The 27,888-nt window shown below is 47.3% G+C and overlaps 2 protein-coding genes across 2 annotated transcripts in view; one reads left to right on the plus strand and one right to left on the minus strand.

Annotated features, from left to right (window-relative positions):
* LOC121589766 (eye-specific diacylglycerol kinase) overlaps positions 1-27,888 on the plus strand; it is a 130,062-nt gene that overhangs the window by 21,140 nt on the left and 81,034 nt on the right. The window contains exon 2 of the mRNA XM_041908888.1: positions 5,736-6,309. The gene's annotated coding sequence lies outside the window, so the exon portion shown is untranslated. The remainder of the gene's footprint in view (positions 1-5,735; positions 6,310-27,888) is intronic.
* Positions 35-26,930, minus strand: LOC121589758 (ATP synthase subunit a-like). Its single transcript, XM_041908875.1, has 3 exons — positions 26,829-26,930; positions 122-537; positions 35-56 (listed from the first exon to the last, which is right to left on the minus strand). Exons 1-3 carry the CDS (start codon positions 26,928-26,930, stop codon positions 35-37), a joined length of 540 nt encoding a protein of 179 aa, XP_041764809.1.

Genomic DNA, 27,888 nt, shown 5'->3' on the forward strand with positions numbered 1-27,888 from the left:
TGACAAATTGTTGAAATAGGGCTGTGCATAGAGTCTAAAGAGTAAATAAGAAGTAGCTTAAGAAAATAAACAAAAAAGGAATAATAACACGAACAAGAAAAGGAACAAGAACAGGAACAACATCAGGAACAAGAACAGGAACAAGAACAGGAACAAGAACAGGAACAAGATCAGGAACAAGATCAGGAACAAGATCAGGAACAAGATCAGGAACAAGATCAGGAACAAGATCAGGAACAAGATCAGGAACAAGATCAGGAACAAGAACAGGAACAAGATCAGGAACAAGAATAGGAATAAGAACAGGAACAAGATCAGGAACAACATCACGAACAAGAACAGGAACAAGAACAAGAACAGGAACAAGAACAGGAGCAAGAACAGGAACAAGATCAGGAACAAGATCAGGAACAAGAACAGGAACAACATCAGGAACAAGAACAGGAACAAGAACAGGAACAAGAACAGGAACAAGAACAGGAACAAGAACAGGAACAAGAACAGGAACAAGAACAGGAACAAGAACAGGAACAAGAACTGGAACAAGAACAGGAACAAGAGCGGAGACAAGAACAAGACCAAGAACAGGAACAAGAACAGGAACAAAAACAGGAACAAGAACAGGAACAAGAACAGGAACAAGAATAGAAACAAGAACAGAAACAAGAACAGGAACAAGAACAGGAACAAGAACAGTAACAAAAACAGGAGCAAGAATAGGAACAAAAACAGGAACAAGAACATAAACAAGAACAGGAACAACATCAAGAACGAGATCAGGAACAAGATCAGGAACAAGAATAGGAACAAGAACAGGAACAAGAACAGGAACAAGAACAGGAACAAGAACTGGAACAAGAACAGGAACATGCACAGGAACAAGAACATGAACAAGAACAGGAACAAGAATAGGAACAAGAACAGTAACAAAAACAGGAGCAAGAATAGGAACAAAAACAGTAACAAGAATAGGAACAAGAACAGCAACAACATCAGGAACAAGAACAGGAACAAGATCAGGAACAAGATCAGGAACAAGAACAGGAACACGCACAGGAACTAGAACAGAAACTAGAACAGGAACAAGAGTGGAGACAAGAACAAGACCAAGACCTGGAATAAGAACAGGAACAAAAATAGGAACAAGAACAGAAACAGATACTAATAAATAGACAGAAAATGGAACAACTGGCATAACAGTTGAAGTAAAATAATAAGGACCTTGACATTAAAATAGCAATTAGTACAAGAACAAAACCTAATACTTGAAATAGTGTAAAACTTAGAACAGGAACATAGCAGGATAACATAGCAACAGTGACTAGATTTGAGACAGGAATTTGTAATTTTAACAAAGCATTAATTCAGGGATTGTATTACAGCTCGACTCTGATCCGAACAAAACCTGAAACTTTAGGTATGATTGAGCACCTGGGCAATGGAACAGAGTTATGCTGGAAATGTACCAAGAGATATGCTCTTTCTGGGAAAACTTATCGACCAAAATTTGGTTTTCTAACCCCAGAGTCTCTGTACCTGCGCTCTGGATATTGCCGTGACATTGTGCCTTGTGAAATGGGCTCCTCTTAATTGATTTACCGTACCCGTCCCTCGTTGTCAACGAATCGAAGGACACAGAGAGCTTATGACTATTTTGGAAGGAATCAATCCCAATACCTCATCAATCTCAAACCAACATCGGTACATCTGCTGAGCAGGAGAAAAAGGTTCTGCTTTTTTGTTTTGGTATGAAGTAAGCTATGTGACGAGAAACGCTACAACGGTTGAAGGAATTTTAAAATTGAAGCCACATCTATCTCGTCAGCAGTCTCGTACGAGTATTGGGCCCAAAGTGGCTTTCTTTGGTGGACTTAGCTCCACTAGCTAGAGTAGCAATAACCACCGAGCGTACGGGCCTGCCCGGGTCTAATTACGTCTCCCTTATTGTTGTTTGCTACATTCCGCTCTACATGTGACAGTGGTGCCGGTTTTGTACTTGTACACTCGGGGCCCGGGCAACTGCTTTTCGTAGCAACAGTGGAATTTGTGAGCCCCCGTCCACTCGAATTTGATCGAGCGATGTCAAAGCGTTTGTTATTGTAGGACACAGGGCCGAACAGAACCGAATTAATGACGCAGAGTTAAAGGGAATCCAAACAATTGCGAACGGACTCGCTCGTGCTCGCTGCTTTTGTTTTCTTTTTGCGTTGTTAGGTATGCCAATGCCATTTCACTTGTTTCGCTCGGTTGGGCATACCTTTTTAGCGCGGGAGTCCGAGGGGTCTTGGTAGCGGTGCAAGAGCTTTTTGAAGCCGGCGAGCGATCGCTGCTGGGAAATGGGCCTGGCCTGGTTTACGGGCAACGTCAACGTTTTGGGGAATTTCCCAACAAATTCTACCCTGGAAAATGGCGTTGGTAGGGGTGATGGATGGATGGGGGGGGGGGGGGGGCGGTCCCACTGCCGGTACGCCACTGGCAGTGTGGAGTGCGTTTGGAGGAAAATATTATTCTAGTTACTACCAGGACTAACCGCCATCCGTCCGGCCTAGGGCTCACTTGAAGCGAGAAAGAAGAAAAAACACACAAGAAACCAACCGAATAGACCGAGCAAGCCTCGCTTTTTTTTGACAGCGCAGGGTGGGAATGAAAGGGGAAAGGAGGGGTAAGGGGCCAGGAGAAGATAAACACCGGGCGCCGGCCCTGGGTGTGTTTCTGTAGAATATTTTCGGAATTTCTCTGCGCCCAGCGGCCTGCTGCGCTCGTTCGGGCGGGGCGGGGGATTGAAGGCACGAATCCTCCTCCCCGTGGGTGGGTCGAATACCCTTGGTGCAGGGTGCTGTGCTACCGCTGGAACGCGCCCGGCCAATCGTTCGTACGTACGTTTCGTTCGTTTTGCTGCCTTCCTGGCACGCGCGTACGCTTCGTTTGCATGGTGAGGCAGCTTCCCGCTGGGCGAAGATGGCCGCTGTTGGTCCGGCGTTGTTGCATACACATTTACAAGGGGGAAAAAATACAGCTTTCGGTTGCATAGAGACGGTTGCGCTGCGAAACTGTTGCTGTTCAAGATGCGCCACGTTCCAGGGCGTAAACGGAAAAGAACATCACCACCGAATCGTAAGAACTGCTGGGACACTGGCTGCACAATGATCGATGCAGAAGAAATCAATTGCCATTGTCATGTGCTTTATTAGAGCTTGCCCTTTCGCTTCTCTGTGCCCCAGTATTATTGAGAGGGGGGTTTCACGGTATGTTTCTAGCACTGTTTTTTTCTCCCTCAATGCTTGGTTTGCTTTCCTGAGAAGCACATTTTTCAGCGCTCGGAAGCTGTCTGGCTTCGCAAAAGCTTTACCACAAGCGATATCAATGCGCTGTTGTGCTGTGCGTGTACCATTCTTGTTTGTGACTTCTTGCTCGCAGCAAAGTAATCGGATTGGTGGCCAACCATCGTACCCAGTGCTGCAAAATGTCACATTGACATGTCATAACAAAATCTGACTGAAAAAAAAAATCATATCACCGTCACGTACTCAATTGTGATGACCAGAGGTGATACTCTAAAAGATTGATATGACCATCACATGCTTTGTGACAATTTAGCAACCAATGCTTGGTCAATCACTTGGGCATGTTTTTTTTAATGTAATCAGTTCTGCAAAATGTCACTGACGTTGTCATAACAAATTCCGATGCTCATGTTTTTGCTTGGGACCAATTTCCCAGTATGTCCCAACAATGTCGTGACTATCATAGGGAGGAAATGTCATGACCAAGTGAGTGATCAAAAGTTGGGTGTTACAAAAAAAATGTCACCAAGCGTGTGATTGGTCCACCAATTGTTTGAGTCTCACCTCTGATTATCACAGTTGTGTACGTGGGCTGACCTGAACTTCGTTTTAGTCATGAGTTTTGGTGGCATTTGGCAGCACTGATCACAGCCCCAAAAAAGTCTATGCTTACGACGACATTAAGCTTAGCTTATCAGTTAAAGTATCGCGCTGGGCATTCGCATGTCATGTCATGTCATGTCATGGCATGTCATGACGCACTTGCAATGAGTATCAGCAATGAACATCAAGCTACTACGGATATGTTAATTGTTTTCAGTGGTGATCGTCACGTGATGCTCTTGACAGAGAATCCGTGCTAAGCTGTGGAGATAGCCAGCGATGGTGCAGTGAAGTAGTAACCGATGTGTCGCTTGCTTAACAAATTAATTTTGAGAAACACAGTGAGGCTAAGAACGATACAGATCAGGTTTCTCTTGAAAAAAGACGGATGTACACATTCAAATTAATATTATTTGCTTGAGTCTCAGCTATTAATTGCTTATCATCCTATAGTTGGTCCATCTTCATCGTCCGCAGGTATTTTTTTGTAGCTACAATAGATATTTTGCAAGTAATATTTCCCTTGTATTCATGGACTATGCCAGCATGTCGTCCTGCCGTCCATGTTCATTTTTAACAAACCACACTGCCTGTAGATAGGAGATAAATTAAAAGTTTTTGATAATATACATTACAATAATAAATTGGCATTATCTTACATGCAGTCAATCAGACATGTTTGTGGTGTCAGAATCGGATACGTCTTAACTGGGTGTGGAATGTGGCTTTTTAGCGAAATGGAGCTGCAGTATTTGTTATGTTAATTGCCTAAATCTAGGCGCTCATAGCAGTTGCGCGATAGCGATGTACTGAATAAGTGTGCTCGCAGTTAAGACTGCTAAATAATCGTAAAAAAAAACAAAAAAACGGATACATATTTGCAAACTTTTCGTAACATTGAAGCAAACCACCCAATCAGTCAATCGATTCAGATCTACTCATACACGAAAGATTCGTGGTTTTGCATACATTTGGGCGCTTTTAACAGCGTTGTGGGAATCAGAGAAAATTTACCTCAACTAGGATTTGTTTGACACTTTTCGAACTTTTACCATTGATGTTGTTTGATGTTGAGGGAGAGAGAGAGAGAGAGAGAAAGAGAGAGAAAGAAGAAGAAGAAAAACCACACAGAAAAGCTTCGAAGCATTTTGTAAAACTTTGGTTCGACTTAAACTTTCGTACAAGGAGCGTGTGCTGCTTTCGCACCTTTGTTTGATTGTTGGAGCCATCCCTCTTTCCTTCACACACACCAACCAACCACACAGCTAAATGTATACGACTTGAAGCTTCCTTTACCTGCCCTCCGTCTGACCATCATCATCTGTGATCTGTGTTTGTTCCGCATCTCCGTTGCTGTGGATGTCCAAAACGCGCGAGCAACATCTCGTTTGTGTGTTGCATTTCCTCCTGTTTGTATGAATGTGTGTGTGTGTGTGTGTGTGTGTGTGTGTGTGTGTGTGTGTGTGTGTGTGTGTGTGTATGTGTGTCTTTGTGGCGACATCTTCTTGTCAAGTGGCATTGCTTGTTTCGGTGTTTCGAACCCATACAAGCGAACTTCCCATTTTCCATTTGCTCCCTTGCACCTGTTCCGGCCACCAACCCTTTTCCCACCATCCCACGCCCGATCGAAGGATCAATGCGAAGGTGCAAGGTGTGTTATTTTTACAACTCGCCGCTGTACACACCTGTATATGTTTATGTTGATGTGCATTAAGCTGGACGTGACCGAAAGCTCTGGCGAGTGCTGGCGAGTTCGGGCTTGGCCATAAGGGAAAACTCGGCATCACCATCGCCTCCTGTACGATGTTATAGCAGTGTGTGTGTGTGTTTTGTATTTTCCATGGGCAGTGCAGCAGGATGCAGCAGGCGTGCAGTAACCGTACGGTGTTTGTGTAAAGGGCCGGCGCACGGCTGAATGCTGTGTCGCGGCGCGTGCCAGCTGTGCCGTGGCAAACCGGGAATCAGTGTGTGTGTGTGCGTGTGTGTGCGCGCGCGGCATATAAGCAGCACAAAGTGGAGTGGCACCAGTAGCAGCAGCAGCAGCAGCCGCAGCAGCCGCAGCAGTCTCCTCGGTAGTGCAAGGCGCCGCGGACCAAGCTGCACCCAAGGCAGCAACCCGGAACGAATCTCAGGACTTCAATCAATCAAGCGAACCCGCCCCCGGGGTGGAGGAGGGTGCGTAGCCCGTTCATCGTCGGAGCGTACGTGTGTGACCATCACAAACACACACACACACGCACGCACGCACGTACATATACACTTATACATACAGTCATTCGCGCGGATCGGCCCACAGTTTGGGGGCGCACTATCCTGTCCGAGCCGGCGGGCCCGAAGGAAGGAACTGCCGCGCCGCATGCCGGAGGTGTACTGAAGGGGGGGGCGAGCCGTGCCTAAGATGCTCGCCCGCACCTTGCCGCAGGTAAGTGCAATGGCGAACCTTCCCCGGCCCTACCTATACCGGTATCGAGAGGCAGCGAGCTCCAGCTCTGTACTCTGTAGTGCTGATGTAAACATTCCCGCTGACAGTGTGTTACGGGGTTTTGCATGGGGGAAAATCCAAAACAACGTAGTTCATTCCATGCTCGAGTCGATTCGAGCAGCTGCGCGCGGCCCTCCGTCCTTTGGGCATTCCAGTTGGTGATGTTTATCTGCAGCAGCTATGGCATCTGGACGTTGAATAGTGCCACATAGGAATGCTGCATAGAAGCGCTATCAATTGAGCATTGCAAACATTTAGGCGCAATCCCTCTGTTTCCACAACACTTGATTGCAGATCGCGCCGGCATCAGGCACCAAAATCTTTCGAAAAACCTAATTAAAAGCGTTGCAATTTGTTATTTCCCAGTTTCAAACCTTTTTGTTTGGTGGTTGTGCCATTGTGTGTGCCGCAATCGCCTAAATGTATGCACAGGAGTGCTATAGAGCGATATTCCAAAGGAATTTACTCCCATAATTGTATCTAGCTTCCGTAGCCTGCATAAAATGCTAGACCTACTCCCAGCCTTGCCCAGAGCACCAGAAATCACACAAAACTTAAGAATGTTTAGATAGACTAAAGGCACAGATCGACAACACTGAAGCAATCATTGAATTTTGTTTGTCATACATCATTGAAGAGACGAGAGCAGTGATCAATAGCTAAGATTTATCGGGGTTCAGTGCGTAAAACCTTAACAAAGACAGCTAGTAAGTAGCATTGATGAATGCAGTCAATAGTTTAAACTTGAATAACCGTAGGGCAACTTTTTTTACGGTTCTCCAAAGTATCCTACCCTTACAATGAACAGCGCGACCTGCACGAAATATGAAATTAAGAAATACATTTTTTCCATGAACATGCTTTGAAAGGAAATCTTCCAAATACCTTAGGAGCAAACTTCCGTCAGTTGTCCGGAATTTTCGCCACAGCAGACGAAGACAGCCGTGCATGGTTTTGAGATCTACCTTCGATTTCTATCAGCTCCTCCACAGTTTTCGTGAAAAAATTATTGGAGTAATGTTTTTATGTTGGCCCAGAAATTCTCGATTTGACACACCACAGGGAGATGCTGGACGCAGGTTTGAGGAAGTCGTATTGAAATTCCTCCGAAATTCGCTTATAATGTTCGCGTTGAGTTTTGGCGTCATTGTACATGTATCCCAGGTACTATTTCACTGTTCATGACCAGTTGCACTGACCTCTCCAGGCCAGGTGTACCCAGCGATGTAGCCACTTGTCCCTCGCCCTTCATTTTGAGCTTCCTTTGGAGCCTCAAGTCTCTCAGGGTCATTGGTAATTTGGAACAGGGGGTTTCTTAGCGAGGGTGTAGATATACCCATGAAAAATTGATAATGGGGCCCTTTCCGTTGTAAGTTCGTAGGCTGAAATTTCAGCCTGTCAGCTGTTTGCATTGTATAGCAGTTTGCGAGCAGCTATCTAAGTTAGTATAATATACAGAAACAATTAAGAAGGCTGATTTTTATCGCTTCTGCTTCTGAATGAAGATTTTAAGAGTGTTTTGTGTATTCGTCAAGCCTCAAGAAAGCTTGCTTGAACAAAAGTTTTCACCCATCCTGTCAAATTTGGTTTTAAAAAATATACTATGAGACCACCTGGACTACATACACTTGGAATCTATATTCTACCACGTGGTCTCTTTAATGCTTACTTACTTACTTATCCGGCGCTACAACCGCTTTGCGGTGTTGGCCTGCCTCAGGAGTGTCCGAAACCGCTCACGGTCTCGCGCCCTCGTCTGCCAGTCCGTTATCCCGGCCTTAATGGCGGATGCCTCCACGCCATCTTGCCACCTCAATTTGGGCCTACCACGCCTCCTCTGTCCTTGTGGACGGCCTGAAAAGACTTTACGGGTTGGGTATAAAATGCGTTCAACATGGCCTGCCCACTGGACCCTGGCGAGCTTGATACGCTGTACAACAGTGAGGTCGCCGCACATCTCGTATAGCTCGTCATTATAGCGGCTCCTCCATTGTCTCTTTAATGCACCTTGGGATAAATGTAAACAACACCGGGTTTTCGAGCAGGTACTCGAATCTAATTCTAGCTTTGAGGCTAGAATAATCTAGACTGAAAATTGCAGGCTAGTTTTGTGTGAGGTTTTGTATGGAGTGTATACATGATTTCAGCCTCCAACTGTCAAACTCCATACAAAAAACTGACTAGAATCGTGAAGGGCCCCAATGACTGGAAGTGTGACGATCGTAACCTTGTAGGTTTGAGTCTTGCTGCGAGAAATGGATATTATTGTGCATTTTCTGACGTTTGACAAATATCATATTAGCACCCCATCAAGGATGGAACAGGGAGAAAGAGTACTGCAGTTGTAAACAGGCTCTACTATTTCTGATTGCAGAGTACAAACATTCTAGTACTGTCAAAGCAAAATCATTGATAAAAACATTAAAAAGCAATGGACCTAAGTACTCTTCCTTGTGGGGCACTTGCGAGACATTACAGTGCTCTGGCGAGATCCTATCTCCTATCTTGACCATTTAGGTACGATGGTGTAGGTAAGAGACGATTCATTTGACTTGATCAACACGAACGCCCAACTTTCAGTAGCTTCTGATCCAAAGTAAGAATACCTGACTACCTGAATTATCAAGCTGCGATGTCAGAAGCTGTAGATCGGCCAAGATATTGAAGTGGAGTCAAATGATGCTTCTTACTTCGAAGTGAATGTTTCTAAATACAGTACAGTATTACAGTTTTCTGCTAGATTTCTTCCATAATGCCGAAAAATAGCCGGAACACAGTGACTTGTTGTACAGAGGAGTTAGAGATGGCGCTAAGGACTCGATTGCACTTCGTTCCAACAATACCATACATTCGCATTTATTCATATAAATACACAATTTGAACATGAAAAAAAGTCTGTCAATTTAAAGTTGGGACACAGATTGACCGATCGCGGAAGATACAATACTGGCCTACCCGTTTGCGCGCCAGCTAAAAGATTACGCAAGCCACACGCTCCACAGGGGCCGCCCAAAGGTCGCACGAGCGTTGCGGTGGTGTGCGTGAAGGATTATTCTTTCTGCAGAAGGAGAGGCTTTTTGCTGCAGTTTTTAAAGCACCACTCATTGCTGGCTTGACGTAAACCCCCCCCCCCCCACCTCTCGTTCAATCGCTCTCCCCCCATCCCCTTTTCCGGGTGGGGAAATGTTGACTGGTCCGTCGTTAGCAATTGGCCAGCGAGGGTATAATTTATTTTTTATGCAAATAATCCAATCGAAACTTGCGAGCATGTGCTTGTGAATGTATGAGTTCGCTTTTATTACCACCACCACCACCGCCAACAAAACCACCACCACGACCACCGCCGCCCAGGACACCCATCCGATTGCTGATTGACATCGTTCGGCGTAGCCAAACAGATCGATCGCAATGGCAAACCAGTCGAAAAACAATGGCCAAGCTCGCGGCAAAATGTGTGTGTTTGTGTGTGTGTGTGTGTGTGTGTGTTTGTGTGTGTGTGTGTGTGTGTGTGTGTGTGTGTGTGCGCGGGGCCTATCGGGATAGGGGGTTTGGACAAAATAGGGGGCAGAAAGAAAATTTGCAAGAGACGTGTTTGCAAAACACAAATACCCAATACGGCTGGACATGGTCACGGTGGAAGGGTAGCGCAAGCCTAGCAAAGAACAAAAGAAAAGCGGCAACCGAAAAATCGATCAAACATACAATATTTTCCATACACGGGTCCGGCATTTGGCAGACGGGTGTGCACAGAACGTCATGCATATATTTAACCGTGCCATAACCACTCGCCCCACATACACACTCGCGGCTATGGTGGTGGTGGTGGTGGCAGCCGGCCAGGTGGACTGGAGGTGGAAACAACAACAACAGCATTGATGGAAAATTGCAGCCAGAGCAGAAGAATACTGAAGGGGGGAAATGGCACCTTGCTCCCGGTCCCCAGGGTCCCCGTGCACCCTGCTGCTAGCTGAGTGTGATGGGGGAAAGGACAGATTTTATGTGTTTTTTGTTCATGTTGAAGTTTAAAATGTGTTTTTCCTCTGCAAAAGCTGCTCCCCTTTGGTTGAGTGGTGGTGGGACTTTCTTTTTAACGATTGCTTTGAAAACGTTGTTCACCTAACCGACTGTTTATTAGAAATTTCATGCCCAACGCTCGCCAACTTGACAAGTGCCCCGTGACGTCACACACATTCGCTTCGGGACCATTTTTTTTTGCAGTGTTTTGTTGCATCCCAACGTCCCTTGTGTGTGATTGAAACACTCCCTCCACCCCCTCCACAAACCCATCATCAAGGAGAAGGAGGGGCGGAATGTACCGTGCGGGTGGGACCGTCTGGGCAGCGCACCCCAGTGTTTTTGCCAACACTTTACCGTAATTGCATTAATAATTCGTCAGGGTGAGCCGTGCTCACCCAGGTTGTAATACAGCCGAGCGAGCCAGGAGAAGGTGACCTCTACGCCCCCTCCCCCCCCGGGCCGGCCGTGGCGGTCGTGAAATAGTTCTAAAAAGTAGGACCCGCCCCGGGCAAACTGCTCCTACTGCTTTTCCGGTGGAGCTCAAGAAAGTTCCCGTTCTTTTATTTTTTTTTATTTTTTTTGCCTCCCCCTTCACTAACTTGCAGCGTTGCCAGTGCCGTTCCGGTCAACCATGTCCTGATGGTGATGGTGTGCCCCAAAAACTTGCTCCTCTGGATTGGCGTGTTGACGCTCCCCGTTGTCCCTCTGTTTGTTTGTTTTTTTTTGTTTTTTTTTTGTGCAAGGTCCTTGCGCACGCACCAAACAGTCAGCTCGGTTTCAATCGTGGCAAGGAAAGGGTGCAACAAGTTGTGTTGTGAATGTGACGGTGAAGATAGGTAAACTTGACCGTCGGTAACATAAACCGACCGTGATGAAGATTTTCTGGTGCCGTGACCAGGAGAGTAAACCAGATGATTAGATAATTCCAAGTATCCTTCAATAGCATTGAGCGTTCACATTACGGGATAAGAACAGTCTTTACAGGCGCAACACCAAACAGTTTCCCATTTTGGTGCCGTGACTAGGAGTGCATTCTATTTTTCGGCTGTGGGGCTATGCGTGTTAATTGCAGCACATGCTGCATTGTCGGCACGGTAGTCCAGATTGAAGAACTCCCGGTATTGTATTTGAGATGCTACACGAAACACATTTTGGTGCCATGACCAGGATTGGGATGAAAGTGGACGTTCCGCTGGACTTGGCCGCTTGGTTTGAGCGCTGTTGGCTTGGAAGGGAAGCCAATACATTCCATTCCGAGTTGATTGGCAATGCAATGTGCTGTGTGGGATTAATTTGGAATAGTTTAAACGCAAATACGCCCGTTATGTCGGGACAGTGGCGGCACCGGTAAAACGGCCCCATTAATCGTTAGCTCTCCGTTTGGATTGATCGAGAGAAAGAAAGCGAGAGAGATAGAGAAGGAGAAGGAAAGGCAAAATGAGAGAGTGAAAGAGAGAGGTTTTGAGAGAGCGAGAAAGATAGAGATAGAACAAGATATCCATCGATGGGCCCAAGTAAAGTTTCAGCGTGTTTCATCTTTTATGAGTTTCTATTTCTGTTGTATCCTTTTCGCTTGCGCTCCGCAATACTGATCGCATCGGGGCCAAACAAAAAAACAGCTTCACCACTAAACCCCCCGTTCCTGCTTCATTTAATCTGTACGTGAGGGGCTTTTCCCGGATTACGGTAAATAAAACCGGTTGGTTTTTGTTTCCAGTTCTTCTCCTCGTTTTCTTCCATTCTGTTGCCGGAAGGAAAGCACAACAGCTTTTGCTTCCTTCCTATAGTTGCACCTACAGACACACTGTTGTTGTTCGTCTCACGCACACACGTACGCAGGCCATTTTCTTACACGGAGCTTGGGACGGTGGTATGGCGCTCTGTCCTTAGTGGGCCGAGTTTAAAGTGGCCTCTCCACCGACCGGAGGCGTAGGGCGTCGGGTCACTGCCACTGTGTATTCTAACAAACTATTCTGCTGCACCGTCCAGAAGTGGGTTGATTACACAGCAAGTAGAGTGCAAGAGAGAGAGAGAGAGAGAGAGAGAGAGAGAAAAGAGAGGGAAAGAGAGAACTCCATGCAATGAGAGTGATTTCTCGCACAGCGGCGGAACCCTTTCGCCTGCCAAGCAGCGCTTCAATTTGTAGCTGAAGCGACCAGCTTTTGGGGCGACCAGTCCCACAATGGGGTTCACTAGCCGCTCGACACGGAGCGACCGCAAAACTGTCCCGCGGCTGGGAGTGGCAACCAGGGGACCAGGGCACCGAGTCCTGCGCCCGACAAAATCGGTGCAAAATCGATAACCCAGCACCGCAATCGCCCAAAGCCCAAGCGGCGAGTTCGATCGATTAACCCCAAAACGTGCGATTCGTGACGTCAGTGGGTGCAGCTGAGAGTGGGAGCGAGAGAGCGAGAATGAATTGTTTGCGTCGGAGTGGGGGGGGGGGGGGGGGGGGGGGCAAGACGGACGAGATGGAAGCAGGAAGCTTTCGTCATTGCGTGCCGCAAGCTCACTTCCGCCCGTTCCAATCGCTCGCCCAAAGCATGCTAAAGTGCAGCTGCAGCTCTCAGAACAAAGAAGCGCACCGCAAGCGCAACAGAGAGAAATGGAGAGAGCGAGAGAGAGAGAGCGAGAGAGGGCGTGCAGCATAGAGTGAGAGATGGGGCGGAATGGGTGCGCGATGCGGAAGCGACAGCACTCATGGCGGTTTGTGCGGTGGCGTACCTTGGGCAAGTTGCATGCTATAAATAACCCAGTCTTAAGCACAGCCCTTGCCCCCTCCCTTTCCCTTACCTTCCACCCACTCACCTACCCGCAGCACCTGCATCTGCCTCTTAATCTAGCTGTGGATGTACTTTTTCCCCTCTCCCCATTCCCCGGTTTCCCACCATTTTTTTGTTTTGTTTTGATTTCTGAGCATTCTTGTGTACTAAATCCCCATCCTGCAGTCCCTTCCGACTCTGCTGTCCTTGCCCGATGCCGGTCGGAAAGCATGGAAAAGCCGAAAACTGGAAAGCTTTTCCTCGTTTCTCTACGTGTACCACACACACACACACACACACACACACACACACACACACACACACACACACACACCTGCGCTCACCGGTCGGCGGGACGCGCTTGCGAACGTTTTCTTTGTTGCCGTTCCACAGTCGCCATTTAGATGAGATCCTTTCAAGGGGATATTCACCCATTGCCCTTTGGCCCTGCCCGTTGGCTTTGGTCATGCACTGCGCGTCGCTCGGTGACTCTGTTTGTACATTGTTTCCCCGCCGCTTTCGGTGCGATGTGCCTTCCGCTCGACGCCCCTTTGCTCGAACTCCCGACTTTTCCTTCTCTCTGTAGCGCACCCCCCGCGGGCTTGCTGATGGGTGCAAATGGATTTGTTCCGTGTAGTACACGCGGCACGATTTCGCGTGCTGCCACCGCGTCATTTATTATTGTGGCGCTTCACCATTCGGCACCATTTGTAATTAGTTTATCAGCGCTTATCGCTGGCGTGTGGTGCTGCGCGTGAGTTGAGCAGGTGAGTGACAGGTTTTGGAATTCGGTTCCAGCAATGGGGGAGGAGGGAAGGGGTTTCTAGAGTGACGCGTTGTGTGGATGGGAGCAGAATGCAGCAACAAAAGCAATCGCACTCACGGCACTCATGAGTTATCTGAGGTGTTGCGAGTTTCAGTATTGTATTGAAGGGGAGCTTGTGACATTTTATCGAGCTGTCAGTGCTGCCAAACATTGCATCACTGCATGAGTGACTGCCTGAGTGACGTGTAGTAGCCGTAGTAACCAATAATCGATTATGCCTCGCACGACTCGCCTCAACTTTTAAGCCCATAATCACTCACGGCACTCATGAGTGGCTCTTAGTAGTCAATTGGCCAGAGCATGACCTCCGTTAGCCGCGACACCCAATCTGCACTCATTTGCACTCATGAAGGAGTGACGTCACTCACTTTTCATTGAGAAATCCGTTCGTTCCTGTTTGTATGGTACGAGATCCGCGACGTTTTGCGTCGCAGATTTGTGTGTTGTGCGCTCATTTTGAAGTGAGTGACGAACGGATTTCGGCGAACGGAGTCCATGCTGTGGCCGAATGAGTGACTGTTAATTTTAGGAGGTCGCCTAATCTTTCAAGCCCATAGACACTCACGACACTCATGAGTGACTGCATGACTGATCCTTGGAGCGCTTATACTAAGCTCATAAATAGTACCTAAAATAGTGACTCTTGAGTGATGCTACATTTTTATTGTATTCGTTTCCTCGGTGGATCTCACTTGCCATTCACAAGTAACTCATGACAGATATTTAGTTCATTCAGTTTAACCTTTTTGTTAGTTTGTTGGTTTTCATGATTGCATTACCACTTAGAACTCATCAGGAACTCACGCGAACCGCTGAGGAAGAAGTGCGTGTGCCTGCGAGTAAGGATGTAAAGCCGTTGCCGTTGCCAAGCAATCCGCAACCAGATTCTTTCGCCTAACCGAACCGTTTTCTACGTCGGCTCAACGGCTCTACGGATACAGCATTGTGTCAAACACGCATTTGCTCTTTACAGTTGACGCTGGGATGGACGTACATGTCTAGAATTATTTGTTGATTATGTGGGAGTGTTTTTGTTTTCTTCCTCTTGAACATGGTGGCCGAAAAGCTTCCTCAACCCCACAACTCTCAGCCCGGCTGGTTGCGTTCTTGCCTCGCAGCAAAGCGAGCTAGCGAGAATGCCGACTGTGGGCAGTTAGTCTTATCCAACTCCGCCATCCGCCTGCCTAGGACGTTGTGTTTTGTTTTACCCTACTCAAGCACGCTTGATAAAGTTCAGCATCTTACACAGCAAGCTTTTGTGTCTCATCGTCTTGTCTTTCTGCCGCCCTTTACCATCGCCACACTATCAGCCGCTCGTTCGTGCCTTGCTATGTTCTGAGTGTTTTTGTGCTGCCGTTCCCGCCTGCCCTACAATCAGCAATGGGTAAATCTTTCCCAACGGACAGGACCATCCGGCCTGGAGGTTGGGGGTCGGCAGTTTAGAATTTTCGCCCCGGCAAGGGAATCGCATTAAGCGATCGTTGTATTGTATGTGTGTGTAGCTGTGTGTGGTGGCGCTATTTATAGACTGTGTGCCCTTGCGCTCGAATCTCACCCGTGCTCCACCTGCCTACTGCTTACCTCCTAGCTGGGATGCCAGAAAAAGGGGGGGGGGGAATAATTTCGTGCAGACCGCACCGAATGTTGGGTTGAGGTTAGCAACTACCACCCCACTTTGAAAACTTTGCCCAGGCGACGGGGACACGGGCCGGGCCTTGGGCTTTGCGGAATGTTCATCAATTCCGCACCCAAACCCGCTCCGAAACCGTACGCAAAATAGTGTAGCTGTCCCACTTTGCCGACCACCGTCGGGCGTCGCCGACGGCTTTCGGTGGCACAATCGATACGAAATGGTAACAAAAAAAAAAGGAAGCAAGGAAAGGAGTAAACGTGTGGAGTTTGCTTGCGCTCGATTTTCTTCTGCGCCTGGAACGTCACTTTTTTTTTGTGTGTGTCCCTAGATTGGCTCCGGCAGTATGGCAATATTGGGTCGGGCGAGTGAGTTAGTGCTTTTTTCATTTTTTATTTTATTTTTTGGAATCAAATTTTCTTTCCCCGACCCTCCTCGGCTTTTTTCGCTTGTTGACCAAGTTGGCTGAAGACTGATGATGATTGATGTTGAGATTTTGCTTATCCTTTGCCGCAGCGCCGAACCCGACATGCAAAATGATGAGTAAGTGAGTGGACAAGAAAGATGTATGTAGAAATAGAGAGAAAGAGACAGAGAGCGAGCGAGAGAGAGAGAGAGAGAGAGAGAGAGAGAGAGAGAGAGGAGAGAGAGAGAGAGAGGTGGAGGAAAGAAAAGCGCTCAAACGGACACCACGGGTCGGTTTTAATTTACACGAGCGATTGGACGCACTTTCGGGGTACGTCAAACAGCTGTCAAATGAACGTCAAACCGGGCAAAGTTTAGCGTTGCAGGAAAGTTCCCCTCGCACCAGGCAGGCGTGCGGGGGCGGCTAGGAAACAGGGCATTCGGTCACTATGTTGTCAAATAAAAACCCCTCAAAAACGTACAAACAAAATGTTTCCAAACTTCAACTCGGCCATGAAAACGGAGACAGCATAACGAATGAAAGTAGCGTCCCTGTGCTCTCGTGGGTTTTTAGGGGGTGTAATTATTATTGCCGGAACGATGTCGCAGCCGTGTCTCCGCCCCTGTCATGTTCACATTATTATCGCGCTGGGGATTTGACTAGCCTTCTCGTTGGAAAGTGCCAACAGGGGAGGGGAAAAAGCCACGAAACCTTACGCGAGTCAATAGCGTGGAGTGTGATATCGAAGGTGTTCCCTTTTTTTGTTCGGTTCTCGTTAATTTTTTCTCTCTCTCTCTCTCTATCTCTTGCGCGTCTCTTACCAGCGTGCGTGTGTACGGGGGAATCAGGGGTAAGATGGTGAGCCTGAATAACAGGGCTTCTCAAAGATGATTCTTTCTGTGAAATTATTGCAAAGAAGAATCATTGTATTTGCAATGTTTGTTTTGCTGTCTGGCTGTACATACTGTTAAGAAAAATATTCCTACCATGGTCATATTACCCCTCCATTCCCATAGCCCTAATGGTGCAATCTGTTCGCACAGGACCCGCAACGATACGCAGACATACACACTCATTCACATGAATTTCATTCACGTCATCGTTGGGGAGTGGTGTTTTTTTGTTGCCTGCGTGCTGTAGTGATGGGTACAGATGGCAAAAATCCGAAGTCGCCTCCGATCCGACTCCGAAAGGTAGGTCTGCCCAGTAATATCCGGAGGCGTCCGAAGTCATTCCGAGCCATCCGGAGTCATGCGGAGTCATCAGGTGTCGGAGTATTCCGGAGTTGGAGTCTTCCGGAGTAATCCGGAGTTGAAGTCTTCCGGAGTCGTGTGGTGTCGTCCGTGGTCGTTTGGAGTCGTCCGGCGTCGTTTGGAGTCGTCCGGCGTCGTTTGGAGTCATCCGGAGTTGTCCAAAGTCGTGCAAAATCATCTGGAGGTGCCCGGAGTCAACCGGAGGCGTTTGGAGTTCGAGTTCTTCGGAATCATCTTGAGTCGTCCGGCGTCATTTTGAGTCATCCGGAGTAGTCCAAAATCGTGCAGAATCATCCGGAGTTGCCCGGAGTCAACCGCAGACGCTCGGAGTCCGAGTTATTCGGAATCATCTTGATTCGTCCGGCGTCATTTTGAGTCATCCGGATTTGTCCGAAGTCGTGCAGAATCATCCGGAGTTGTCCGGAGTCAACCGGAGGCGTTCGGAGTTCGAGTCATTCGGAATCGGAGTTGCCTTGAGTCAACCGGAGACGTTCAAAGTCGGACTTATTCGGAATCATCTTGAGTCGTCCGGAGTCGTCCGGAGTTACCCGTAGTCAACCGGAGTCTTTCGGAGTTGTCAGGAGTGCTCCAGAGTCGTCCAGCCTCAGAGTCGTCTGAAGTCTTTCGAAGTATTTCGTAGTCGACCGGAGTTGGAGTCGTCCAGAGTCATCCAGAGTCATCCAGAGTCGCTCTGAAGCCATCTGGAGTCGTCCAGAGTCAGAGTTATCCGGAGTCGGAGACGTCCGGAGACGTTCAGTGTTGGAGTCGACTGCAGTCGGAGCTGTCCGGAATTCGGCGAGGACGGCCAGAACAATGTTTTTGTGGTCAGGCATTTCATCTCAGACTTCTAATGTCTTCGGATGACTCAAACCCTGGGCGATACTGACTCCGAGCGGAACCAGTGGCTCCGATTTCGCCGGAGTCAGATCAGAGTCGTGAGTGTGCTTCAAAGAGCACACCACTAGCGTGTTGTTTGGTTCTCTTTCTCCAATCGACCACTCGTATGTGCACGGTGGGTAGGTAGAATCTTCGTGGAATTCGGTCTGACGTTACTTTCAAGTCGCTCGTGGTGGGCGGAAGAGTAGGAAGGCAGAGGAGACGAGGGGTTGGTTCGGTAAATTAAAATATTCGTTTGCAAGATCAAACGGAATAGCGTAACAAACACGACACGCGACTGGCTGAGGGTTTATCTGTTTGCCATATCTGCTCGTTCTATCTTCCCCTTCCTCCCTCCCCTCCCCAACGACTGGGTCCTCTCCTGGGGTTGGGGTGGCAGGATTAATCCATTCCTTTTGTTGTGCGTGCGTGCCGGGACACTCTATCGGCTGGTGCGACCGGACGAGTGCGTCACTTCAAACCGCCCGAAAAAGGGACGCCCTCTCGTGGGACGTGCCGGGCGTTTTCCTCCCACTCTCTCCCACACCGCCTAACGCCCGGGCTGCGTTGAGTGTAATGGATACTACAACCCCCTCCGGGACGGTGGCGAATGCGTACGGTTACGGTACGGTTTTGTACGCTATGCCACATTCCTGCCGCACATTCCTTGGGACATACTTTGGCCGACTCCGTCCCGGGGACTTGCTGCTGCCTCTCTTCTGCACAGCAAGGTTCGGCGCAGTACGCGCGTGTGAGTCAATTTGGCCAATCTGCACCGGTCCGCGGGCTGGCATTGGGGCCGCCAGGGCTTTTGGCTTCATTAGGCCGCGCGTGTGGCAGGCAGGCAGCGTGCTGCAATCGTGCGCTGCTCCGGCAGGCATAAAAACGCGTGTCGTCGTGCCACTACTGTGCCTTGTTGGACCGGCGCGCCCGTCTGTCCAGTACGTCCGATGTACGGGTGAAGAATTTGTGCAGAACATTCCTCGGCAGCTGTACCTGAGGCGTACAGGCGCTCGAGAAGCCTTTTGGTTGGACAAATTGAGACTGTCGGACATTTGTTTTGTTTGTTGGTTTGGTCTTCGCTTGCTTTTCTTTCTTTTGTTTTGTATCCTTGGAAAGCAATGTGAATGTCTGAAAGTATGCTATCATTAGTTGAGAGCAGTTTGCTATGCGATTTTCAGGCAATGATTGTAAATTATTGAGCGCGTTCAATAATTGATTTTAGACGAGCTACTAAGCAATGAACATTTGACAGCTCTGATAACAACCAGTTGCGTGGATGACATGAGAGTGCAGTTTAGAGAGCAGCAGCAGCAGCAGGATCTAACGACCCTTTGTGTTGCGATGCAAACTGTAACTGTAACTAATTATGATTAAAAACTTTTAACTAAGCACACAGTGTTGCTGCCCTCATTGCTGAGCGCTTTCCCCCCTTTTTTTTTTGGTGCTTTCAAACATCTGGTTTGCCGGACGCTTCTCTCAGTCGGGGCGGAAATCGGATTAGCTCAGAAGCACCGTGTTATACCAGCACCGTTAGGCTAATCAAATGCATGTCCGGATGTCGCTGTCCGTGCACTTCATGAGAAGCTGCCGTTGCAGTATTGAAATAGAATAAAGGGGAGAATAAACGAACGCTGTTTTTATAGTGGCACGTTCGATGGTCGACCACCCAGCCACTCATGGCGTGGCACAGCATGCTTAAGCTAATAAATAATATGCTAACGAATAAACGAGAAAACTTTTCACAGCTCCAACTCGATTACATGGCATCGCTAATGTAGCCCGGAATCGACCGACTGTTGTTACCAACTATTGTTGCAAAAAAAAAAAAAAAACACTCACTCACTCGCTTCGCAACAACTGTTGCCTACCTTTCAGGCGCAGCAGAACGATGGATGCTGTTTGGGTGTTTGTGTTTTGCTGTGCTTTCCTTTCGTCGGGAGGACATTTCAGGAACTGCAGTCATTGCTGTTGTGGCACGAGAGTTCCTAGCATCCCAGATGTGCTACACTACACACAATCACACACACACGCACACTGTTGCTATGGCCGTCCATGGGGCTGGAGTCTTGGGCCCCGGGTCCCACGGTATTGTTCCAAAATTTTCAATTAATTGATAACGGCCACCGTGAGCCGTTCCGCATGTAGCAAGTGTAAGGTTATGTGTACCATGTGCCACCCTCTCCTTCCCTGTTTCCCTTCTCTCTGGTGGTGTAGTTTTCCTGTGTGTGTTTTTGTTTGTGTGATTGCCCTGCCCGCTCATCCCGCTCATTCCGCTAATTGCGCCACCACTGTTTGCATTTGCTGAAGTGGTTTATTTTTGGACGCTTGTTTGTGTTTGAATTTGGTTGCTTTTTTCTTTCACTTTTTCTTCTTCTTCTTCTTCCTCTTCTTCTTCTTCACTGTTCTGGGGACTCTCCTCGGTTGGTTCAAGTGCTGGTACGACGATGAGTGTTTCGGCCCAACCACCAGACGTTTGCCAAAAGTAGTGTGTTCTGTAGTCACAAACCGGGTGGGCAGCAAAGCCGCAAAAAAGAAATAGAAAGGAAGCAGTTGAAAAAAACGTGAACCGGAAAATACCATTTGATCTGCGATCGATCATTCCTCTCGGTGTTTGTTTGTGAATATGTGTGTGTGTTTTTTTCTAAGCACGTCTATTGTGTTCAGACGGCTGCCTCGACGGAAGCACGCGGACGGTCAATTGAGCGTGGCGGTGATACGTGCAAGGGGGGGGGGGGGGTAAAGCTTGGTTTGGGCGTACGCGGAAACCCTGAGGCAACACGTAGCGGCAATAGTATGCTTCACATTGAAGCTCAGCATTAAATTGAAAGCGATTCGCTGCAGGCCCGAACCTCCATCCGGGTCGAAGGACCAAAAACTCTTTCTGCAAAAGGGTCATTTTAAAGTGGAATTAAATGTTGTTTTATTTTATTATTCCAACAACGGCAAAAAAAACTAAAAGAAACGCCAACCTTTCCTTGCCTTTCAATCAGAGGGTCGTGCGACAAAAAAAAGAAAAGCATAAAAAAAAAACTACTCTTCGTGGAGATGGATTCGAGCCAACGCTCGTACGCTTCCGATGGTCACCAATTTGCAGCACATCCATCAACCGCGTTTGCGACGGCAACACAAAACACGTACACGATACACCGCCTTTTCTACCCTCTGTACCCCCCCCCCTCTCCTCCCCGACACCTCCCTCAAAGCGTAGGCCACATGGATCAGTGGGTCTCGTGAAATCTCGTGATAAATTTAGATTGCGCTGCTGCGCTCAAGTGGTGATGGTGGCCCGTCCGTTCGCCGCCACTGCGTCACGGATTTTGCTGCAAGTCAACGAACGTCAGTAGTAGCACACACACACACACACACACACGCACACGGTGTTTTGTGATTTGTGTGTTTTTCTCTAACAGGGTCACCACCACTCACTTTCTTTTCCCATAATTTCCATAGTAGAAAAAATTGTCTTATTTTTCAATAAAATTATCTGCATTGGAAAGCATATCGCCGGAAAAGACAACGCTCGATGCAATTGTTTTATTTTCAATCCTTGTTTTATCAATCCCCATTTGAAGCACCCATGTGACGAAAATAAAAAAACAAAAAAAAAATGTCTTCAACTGCCTTGTCCAGCTCCAGTTTCGCCCGATTTTTCTTCAAATTGGCTTCATTTTTCGGTGCTGTTTTACACGTTTGACTGTGGGGTGAGAGGTGAGAAACGGCTGAAGCGCACGAACCCCCGAAACGATCCACGTCAAATCCACACACAGACACAAGGAGGAGGGAGGTTTTGGAATGGGATGCCGCAAACCTGTTAAAAAGGTGTTTTATTTCAATTTCGCCCGGGCGCGCGCGCGCGCTGCGAAATGGCTGACATGGCGAAGCGAAGGCACCATTTGGCGCCACTTTGGGAGGCCACATAATTTGTACAATCTAATGTCTCAACCTGCTGGAAAGTGAAGACAGAGAATGTTGCCAACAAGAACGAGAGGGAGAGAGAAAAAAAAACAGCAACAAACGACCTCTTAGATTCTCATTAGCCTAATCACGGTGTGGCAGGGCTTAAAGCCTCGCCAGCGGAGCAATGGGTTCGAGCGCGCGAAAGTTGCGGGCGGGATGGCGCCCAAACCTCGTTCGCAAAGGCAGCAACCCACTCGCACGAAAAAAACCCCACTAGAGCAGCCCAGCTGCCCTCGCTCCCTCGGCGCAAACCGGGTGCCTATTGAAAATGTAAAATTGATATGTTTTACAAATATTAGATCCGCCCTGGGACCCTACCGCGGGTGCGGGTGCCCTCGTTCGGCATTGGCTCCGTGGTGGGCGCCTCGTTTTGTGTGCGCGCTTGTCAGTTTTACTGACAGGGGATTTTCCCCCGACCTTTCTATCTGTGCGTGTGTGTGTGTGTGTGCACGCGGTCCTCTCCTTCTCCCCGCAGGGCTTCCCTTTTCACGCGCGTGTCAAGTCTCACCAGTCGTTTCATTCAATGTTTTGGGAGGTTCGCTGTCCTGGGATATGTTACCGCCGAGCGTACCATCTTGAGAAATCGATGCAGCTTTCCCGCAGGCTGCTGCTGCTGCTGGTGGTGGTGGTGTTGGTTTGCGTGAGCGGCCGAGCCCGAGGTGAATAAATTTTTCGTCACACCCCGTTGTTCGCCCCATTTGCTGGGCACGTGCCAAAAGGGCTTGTGCGTTTTAATGCGTGATTTGCGTGACGCACGGAAGCGATTTTGCTGCGTGAATCTTCATTACTGCAAAACGGGAGGAATTTTCTGATTGCTGCTAACCCTATGCTTACTGCGTGATTTAAGCGAGCGCGCACATTAGGCAGAATGTAGTCAAAGTGTGTGTGAGGTTTTTTTTTGTGGAGCAGTGCTTTGTTATATCCAGGGCGTGGAACAGGTTTTTGCGAAGAGTTTAATGGGTTGTCTTGGGGCTCAACATGTCACACAACTATGCCCGTCAGCTTAGCTCTAATAATTGATTTCAGGATTTCTTTTTATAATGGATTCGAGCACCTGCTGGAATTGAAAAACAAGGTATATAGAGAGGATTTTTTATTTACCATTAAGGGTTCCTTAGATTAGGAAAAATACCTCAAGGCTTGGTATTGGAGGGGTTTACGATACTAGCCAGTATTTTGATATGGAGTTTAACAGTTGGCGGCTGTAATCATGTCAACACCGCAAACAAAACCACTTGCGAAACTCATGCTCAGCTCACGAAGGATTGATTTTGTTGTTGTTGAAGTAAATGTATGCTTTCAAGGAAGGCTGGAAACTATATCTTTTAAGGCCGGGGAACATTGTCCGTACACGCTAGTGTAATTTTGTTTTTTTTTACTAGCGCATCTGGCGGCGGCTGGTGGAAGCTTTTTTTGCTCATCGAGGGAACGGTCTAGCAGGATCTCAAATTTAAGTAGTTTCTTTCACCATTTTTTTATGCGAAATTGGCTGAAATGCATCCAGAGCATGTGAATCTACCTTTCAACAAAACATTTCCAGTCCAGTTTAACTAAAAAACATGGAAAAGTAACATTTTTTCTGAAGCGGCTCCAAATTGTTCGGCAAAATGCTTCGGTCAGCCGCCGCCAGATGCGCTAGTGAAAATCGAAATTACAGTAGCGAGTACGGACAATGTCCCCCGGCCTTTACGACAAGCGTGGTGGTAACGCTACACTTAACCAGTACGCCTAGCGAATGGTAGATGGCGCTGCTATCTAATTTGCATACGTCAATACGCCACTTAACCTCTCTCTATTGCGCATCGCGAGATAAGTATTGTGCAGCTCGAATGGGCGTTTTTCCAAAATAAATTTAGTCAAGTTCCAGAGTTCAAACCAACAACACGTTCGTGCCATCGTCATTTACTTGCATCGTATTCATCATTTACACTGTCAATATTGTTTTTTTGATGTATTAAAAGTAATATAATCCACTTAGAATAGGAAAAAAGGATTTCAAAGGAATTATAATCTTTCCCAAATAGCCAGAATTGCTTAAGCAGCTCATTTTGGCACGCTAAAGATCGCTGCTCTAATTCGCCTTTTGCAGTAGATAAACAGCATCAAAGTTCTATGTGGGTCTTTCAAACAGCGCCTTAGCAGCCTCCTTATGCCACGATGCCAGGGATTATTTTTCTTTGTGTTTTATTTTCAAGCAAGCGTCATCGATGAAATAGACAACAAAATTTGTTTCGTTTAAACACATAAGTATATTTTTAAAATCCTTTGTATTGATGAATTACACCAAATTTTACACAATTTACTGATAATTCACAATCACTTCACTCAATATTCATTCTTCAATTAACGAATCGAACTTGTGCAACAGCAATGAGATTATTGCCGGCGTCCGTCTTTGACACTTTGACAAGAGCCATCTCGTACCGATGTCATGCATTAAAAAGCTATAAAGTTCCACCAAGTTCGGTACGGTTTCTTAACAAGCCTTCAAGTTCCACCATGAACCCTACACATAGTGCTAATCAGCCGCAAAGTTCCAAAGAGTACCATGTGCCTGTTAAAAAGCTCCATAGTTCCGCAAAGTACCGTCTATCTCTTAATCAGCCACAAAGTACGACATCGGAACGATTTTTCGTTAAACAGCCCTAAATCAGCTATAAAGTACGAGCTGGCTATTTGGGTTGTTTGTCCACAAATATTGATATCCAGTATGGTGAAACGTTATTGCCCAAGCGACATTTGTTCTCTATTATTAGTCTGTATCTGCTCGACTAGTGCTCGAATCGCGTAAGAATCATAAATTTGTGTGTGATCTTTTATGCCAAAAGTGCCAATATTTGGTGTGTTCGTTATTTTGAATTTCTCCTTTCGATGGACGATAGCGTCGGGTTCATTTTTACATTAATGTGCTTTGGTTTTTGACGAAGAATAAAGGCACTTTTTGTGGGGCGTAATTTTGCAGAATAAAAAATCGGTGTTTCGCTAGCACAAAATGGCTGCATGACAAATTTAAACGAGCGGAAGCGTCATTTTCCGCACGACTCTAGAAAAAATCAGCAGGAAAATTGTATCACAATCGATTTTAATAGCTTTTTTTTAATACTGGTGCCGTTTTCAAGAGAAGTTTAAGGCACCAGTTGAAATGATTTTGCTCGAATTCCCCATAATCAGTGCTCGAAAATGTCAATTGGATTGTTGAATATTCCCTTTTGCAGATGTTGATGTTCCGCAAGTAACATTTGTACTAAATTTTTAACCATGATCTGCTCGAATGATACTCGAAATACCAAAAATGTGGATTTGTGTGTGATAAACCATGTAGAAAGCGTCACAATTTCGTTTGTGCTTGCAAATGACCTTCTTATATTGGATGAAGATGGTGTCCTATTCGTTAATATTTGGCGAAAATAGAAGAAACTTTTGTACGGCGTTATTCGGTAAAATTCCATGGTTTTTTTTTATATAAAAAATACTGTATGACCAGTAATAAGCATTGGAAACGTTATTTCCCAAAGGATAGAGAAGAAAGCATCGAAAAATACACTTCACAGTCGATTGTTCTAAAAGTCCCTTAAGCTGGTGCAGTTTAAGGGAAGTTTAAGATGCCAGTTTAAGGGAAATAGCTCGAAACTCCAATTTTAGAACTCGAAAATGTCAATTGGGTTAGAATTGTGCTATAACTTTCTATCAACACAGAGTGAGCAATTGTTTGTTCTCGAGCACATTGCACGGTGAGTAACATTACCTTCCACGCTTAAAATATGACCTATACAAATAGTCAGTCGGGTGCCGCCCGTTGCGAAAGTGCATTCAGCTGCTTCGCTCACTCGACAGCGCCATATAATAGGGCGGGTTGACAGCGGCCTCATAATTTACTCAACCCGAACAAAATCAATATGCCATTAACTGCTCGGGTCTAATGCAATTAGCCGATTGCCCGTCGCGACGTGCGCAAAACACACGTCCCTTTTGCAATTAAACTAAATTTGGTCTGTTTGGGTTGTGAAACCACTGGTCGCTTGGCGTTCCGCACGTCACGTCGGCCGAACGAGATATGATGAGGGCAACACATTCTGTCGGGTGATCAGGAAATGATCGTGTGAAAATATAACGCCCGACCTGTGCGTTGGTGCCTGGCCGCTGATTGGCGTCATTATTAGAAGATGTGCTCGGACCCCAATGCTGGAAGCGTGTGTGCAGTTTCAACCTGCTGGAAAATGAACCCCAAGCCACAGTTGTCGCAATGGTTAATTTAGCGAAATTATATTACATTATCAAAATCATGCAATATCATCTGTAGGAGTTGAGATGAGGTACAGATGGCTGGAAAGGGAGGGAAAGGTGAAGCCGAAACAAAATGTAACATTAAAACAAAATAGTCAAAAGCGCTGCAAAGGGAAGCCACCGCGTAAAGCTAAATTTGTCATGCTAATTGCATAGCTGCAGGCGTTTTGTTGTTTTTTTTTGGTCCCCGGCCCTCCGCTACACCGAACTGTGCGGAGCTCAGTTTTAGGGATTGCAATTATAACTTTGCCCTCAGGTCCTCCCCCTCTACACCCCCCACTCCCCCACACATACACACATCCTACTGCGCACTCCAAAAGTGTGCCGAAAGTTTAGAACTTTCCGGGAAAACCGCTCCGGGAGCGACTGTGGCCCGTTAAAGCATGGCGGAACGTTTGCTTTGCTATGCTAACGAGCGCTCGCCGGAAAGCGGACTGGAACTCACCTGTGCACTACTCTCCCGGGGGCATTCGGGGGATGTGAACGTTCCTCGCGATGGAACGTAGAGGGCGCTTTTTTCTCGATTGGCGGGTCGCCCCTTGCCCATTACGGCAATATCATCGAACAAGCGTTCTCGTTTGCTCCGTCGCAGCCTTTGCTTGGTATAGAGAGCGCAGCCTAATGAAAGCTACGCGCGCCTAAATGTATGCACGAACTAGCGAAGGGGCTGAGAGAATTAATTAAATTATCCGCACGCGGCGGCTGGCAGTTGGGAAATCATTATTTTGATTCCTGCCAACGCAACGAGAGTGCGAGCAAAAACTGACATAACCTAAAAATTGTGTGGAAAGGGTAGTTGTAGCTAAGCAAAAAAAAAAAACAAAAAAGAAGCATCCACAGTAGCATCTTTCTTGTTTTACCGTCATTGGATGTTGCTGGTACGCACATTCCCTGTCGCTATCGTTAGCACACTCATTATTCCCGACCGTCCGTTTGCACTCTGTACGGGTCCAGCCTGCCCTGGACCCAGCTGCTTGTTGGTTCGCTTCCGCTACGACCGCCAAGGTCCGGAAATACGAGAAGACAACTCTTAACTTTCACTTTTTTCCTTTCCAACCCCCATTTCGGTGCGGGAGGGGGCAAATCGTGTGCCGCAAGGATTCGCATTATCATTAAAACCTTGCAATGGTGTATTTTTCTCTCTCTCTATTTTGTTCATCGCTCCACCACCGGCACGTACCTAGGGCTGAAGGTTGAAAAAGACGGAGCCCAAAACCAAAAATGAAAGAACGCGCGTGCTACAAACGTCCAGCCGCCGCTGGGTTCGTTTGAGGTTGCGATCCGAGGCGATTACGTTTTCTTTCCTTTTTTTCTTTCTTTTTTTTGCGGAGGGGGTCTGTTGCTGTTGGGGATGGAATCTTATTCCAAGCGATAATTTCGTTATTGGGATCGGTCGCACGGGCGCTGCGCGGCAACCGGCTCGAAATCGAGTCCCACAAAATTCGGTCCGGGACGACCGACAAAAGCGAACGCGCACGGATCAAGGCGCTGGGTCAGCGGGCGGG

Source organism: Anopheles merus, chromosome X (genome assembly GCF_017562075.2).
Source record: "Anopheles merus strain MAF chromosome X, AmerM5.1, whole genome shotgun sequence".
NCBI classification, from domain to species: domain Eukaryota; kingdom Metazoa; phylum Arthropoda; class Insecta; order Diptera; family Culicidae; genus Anopheles; species Anopheles merus.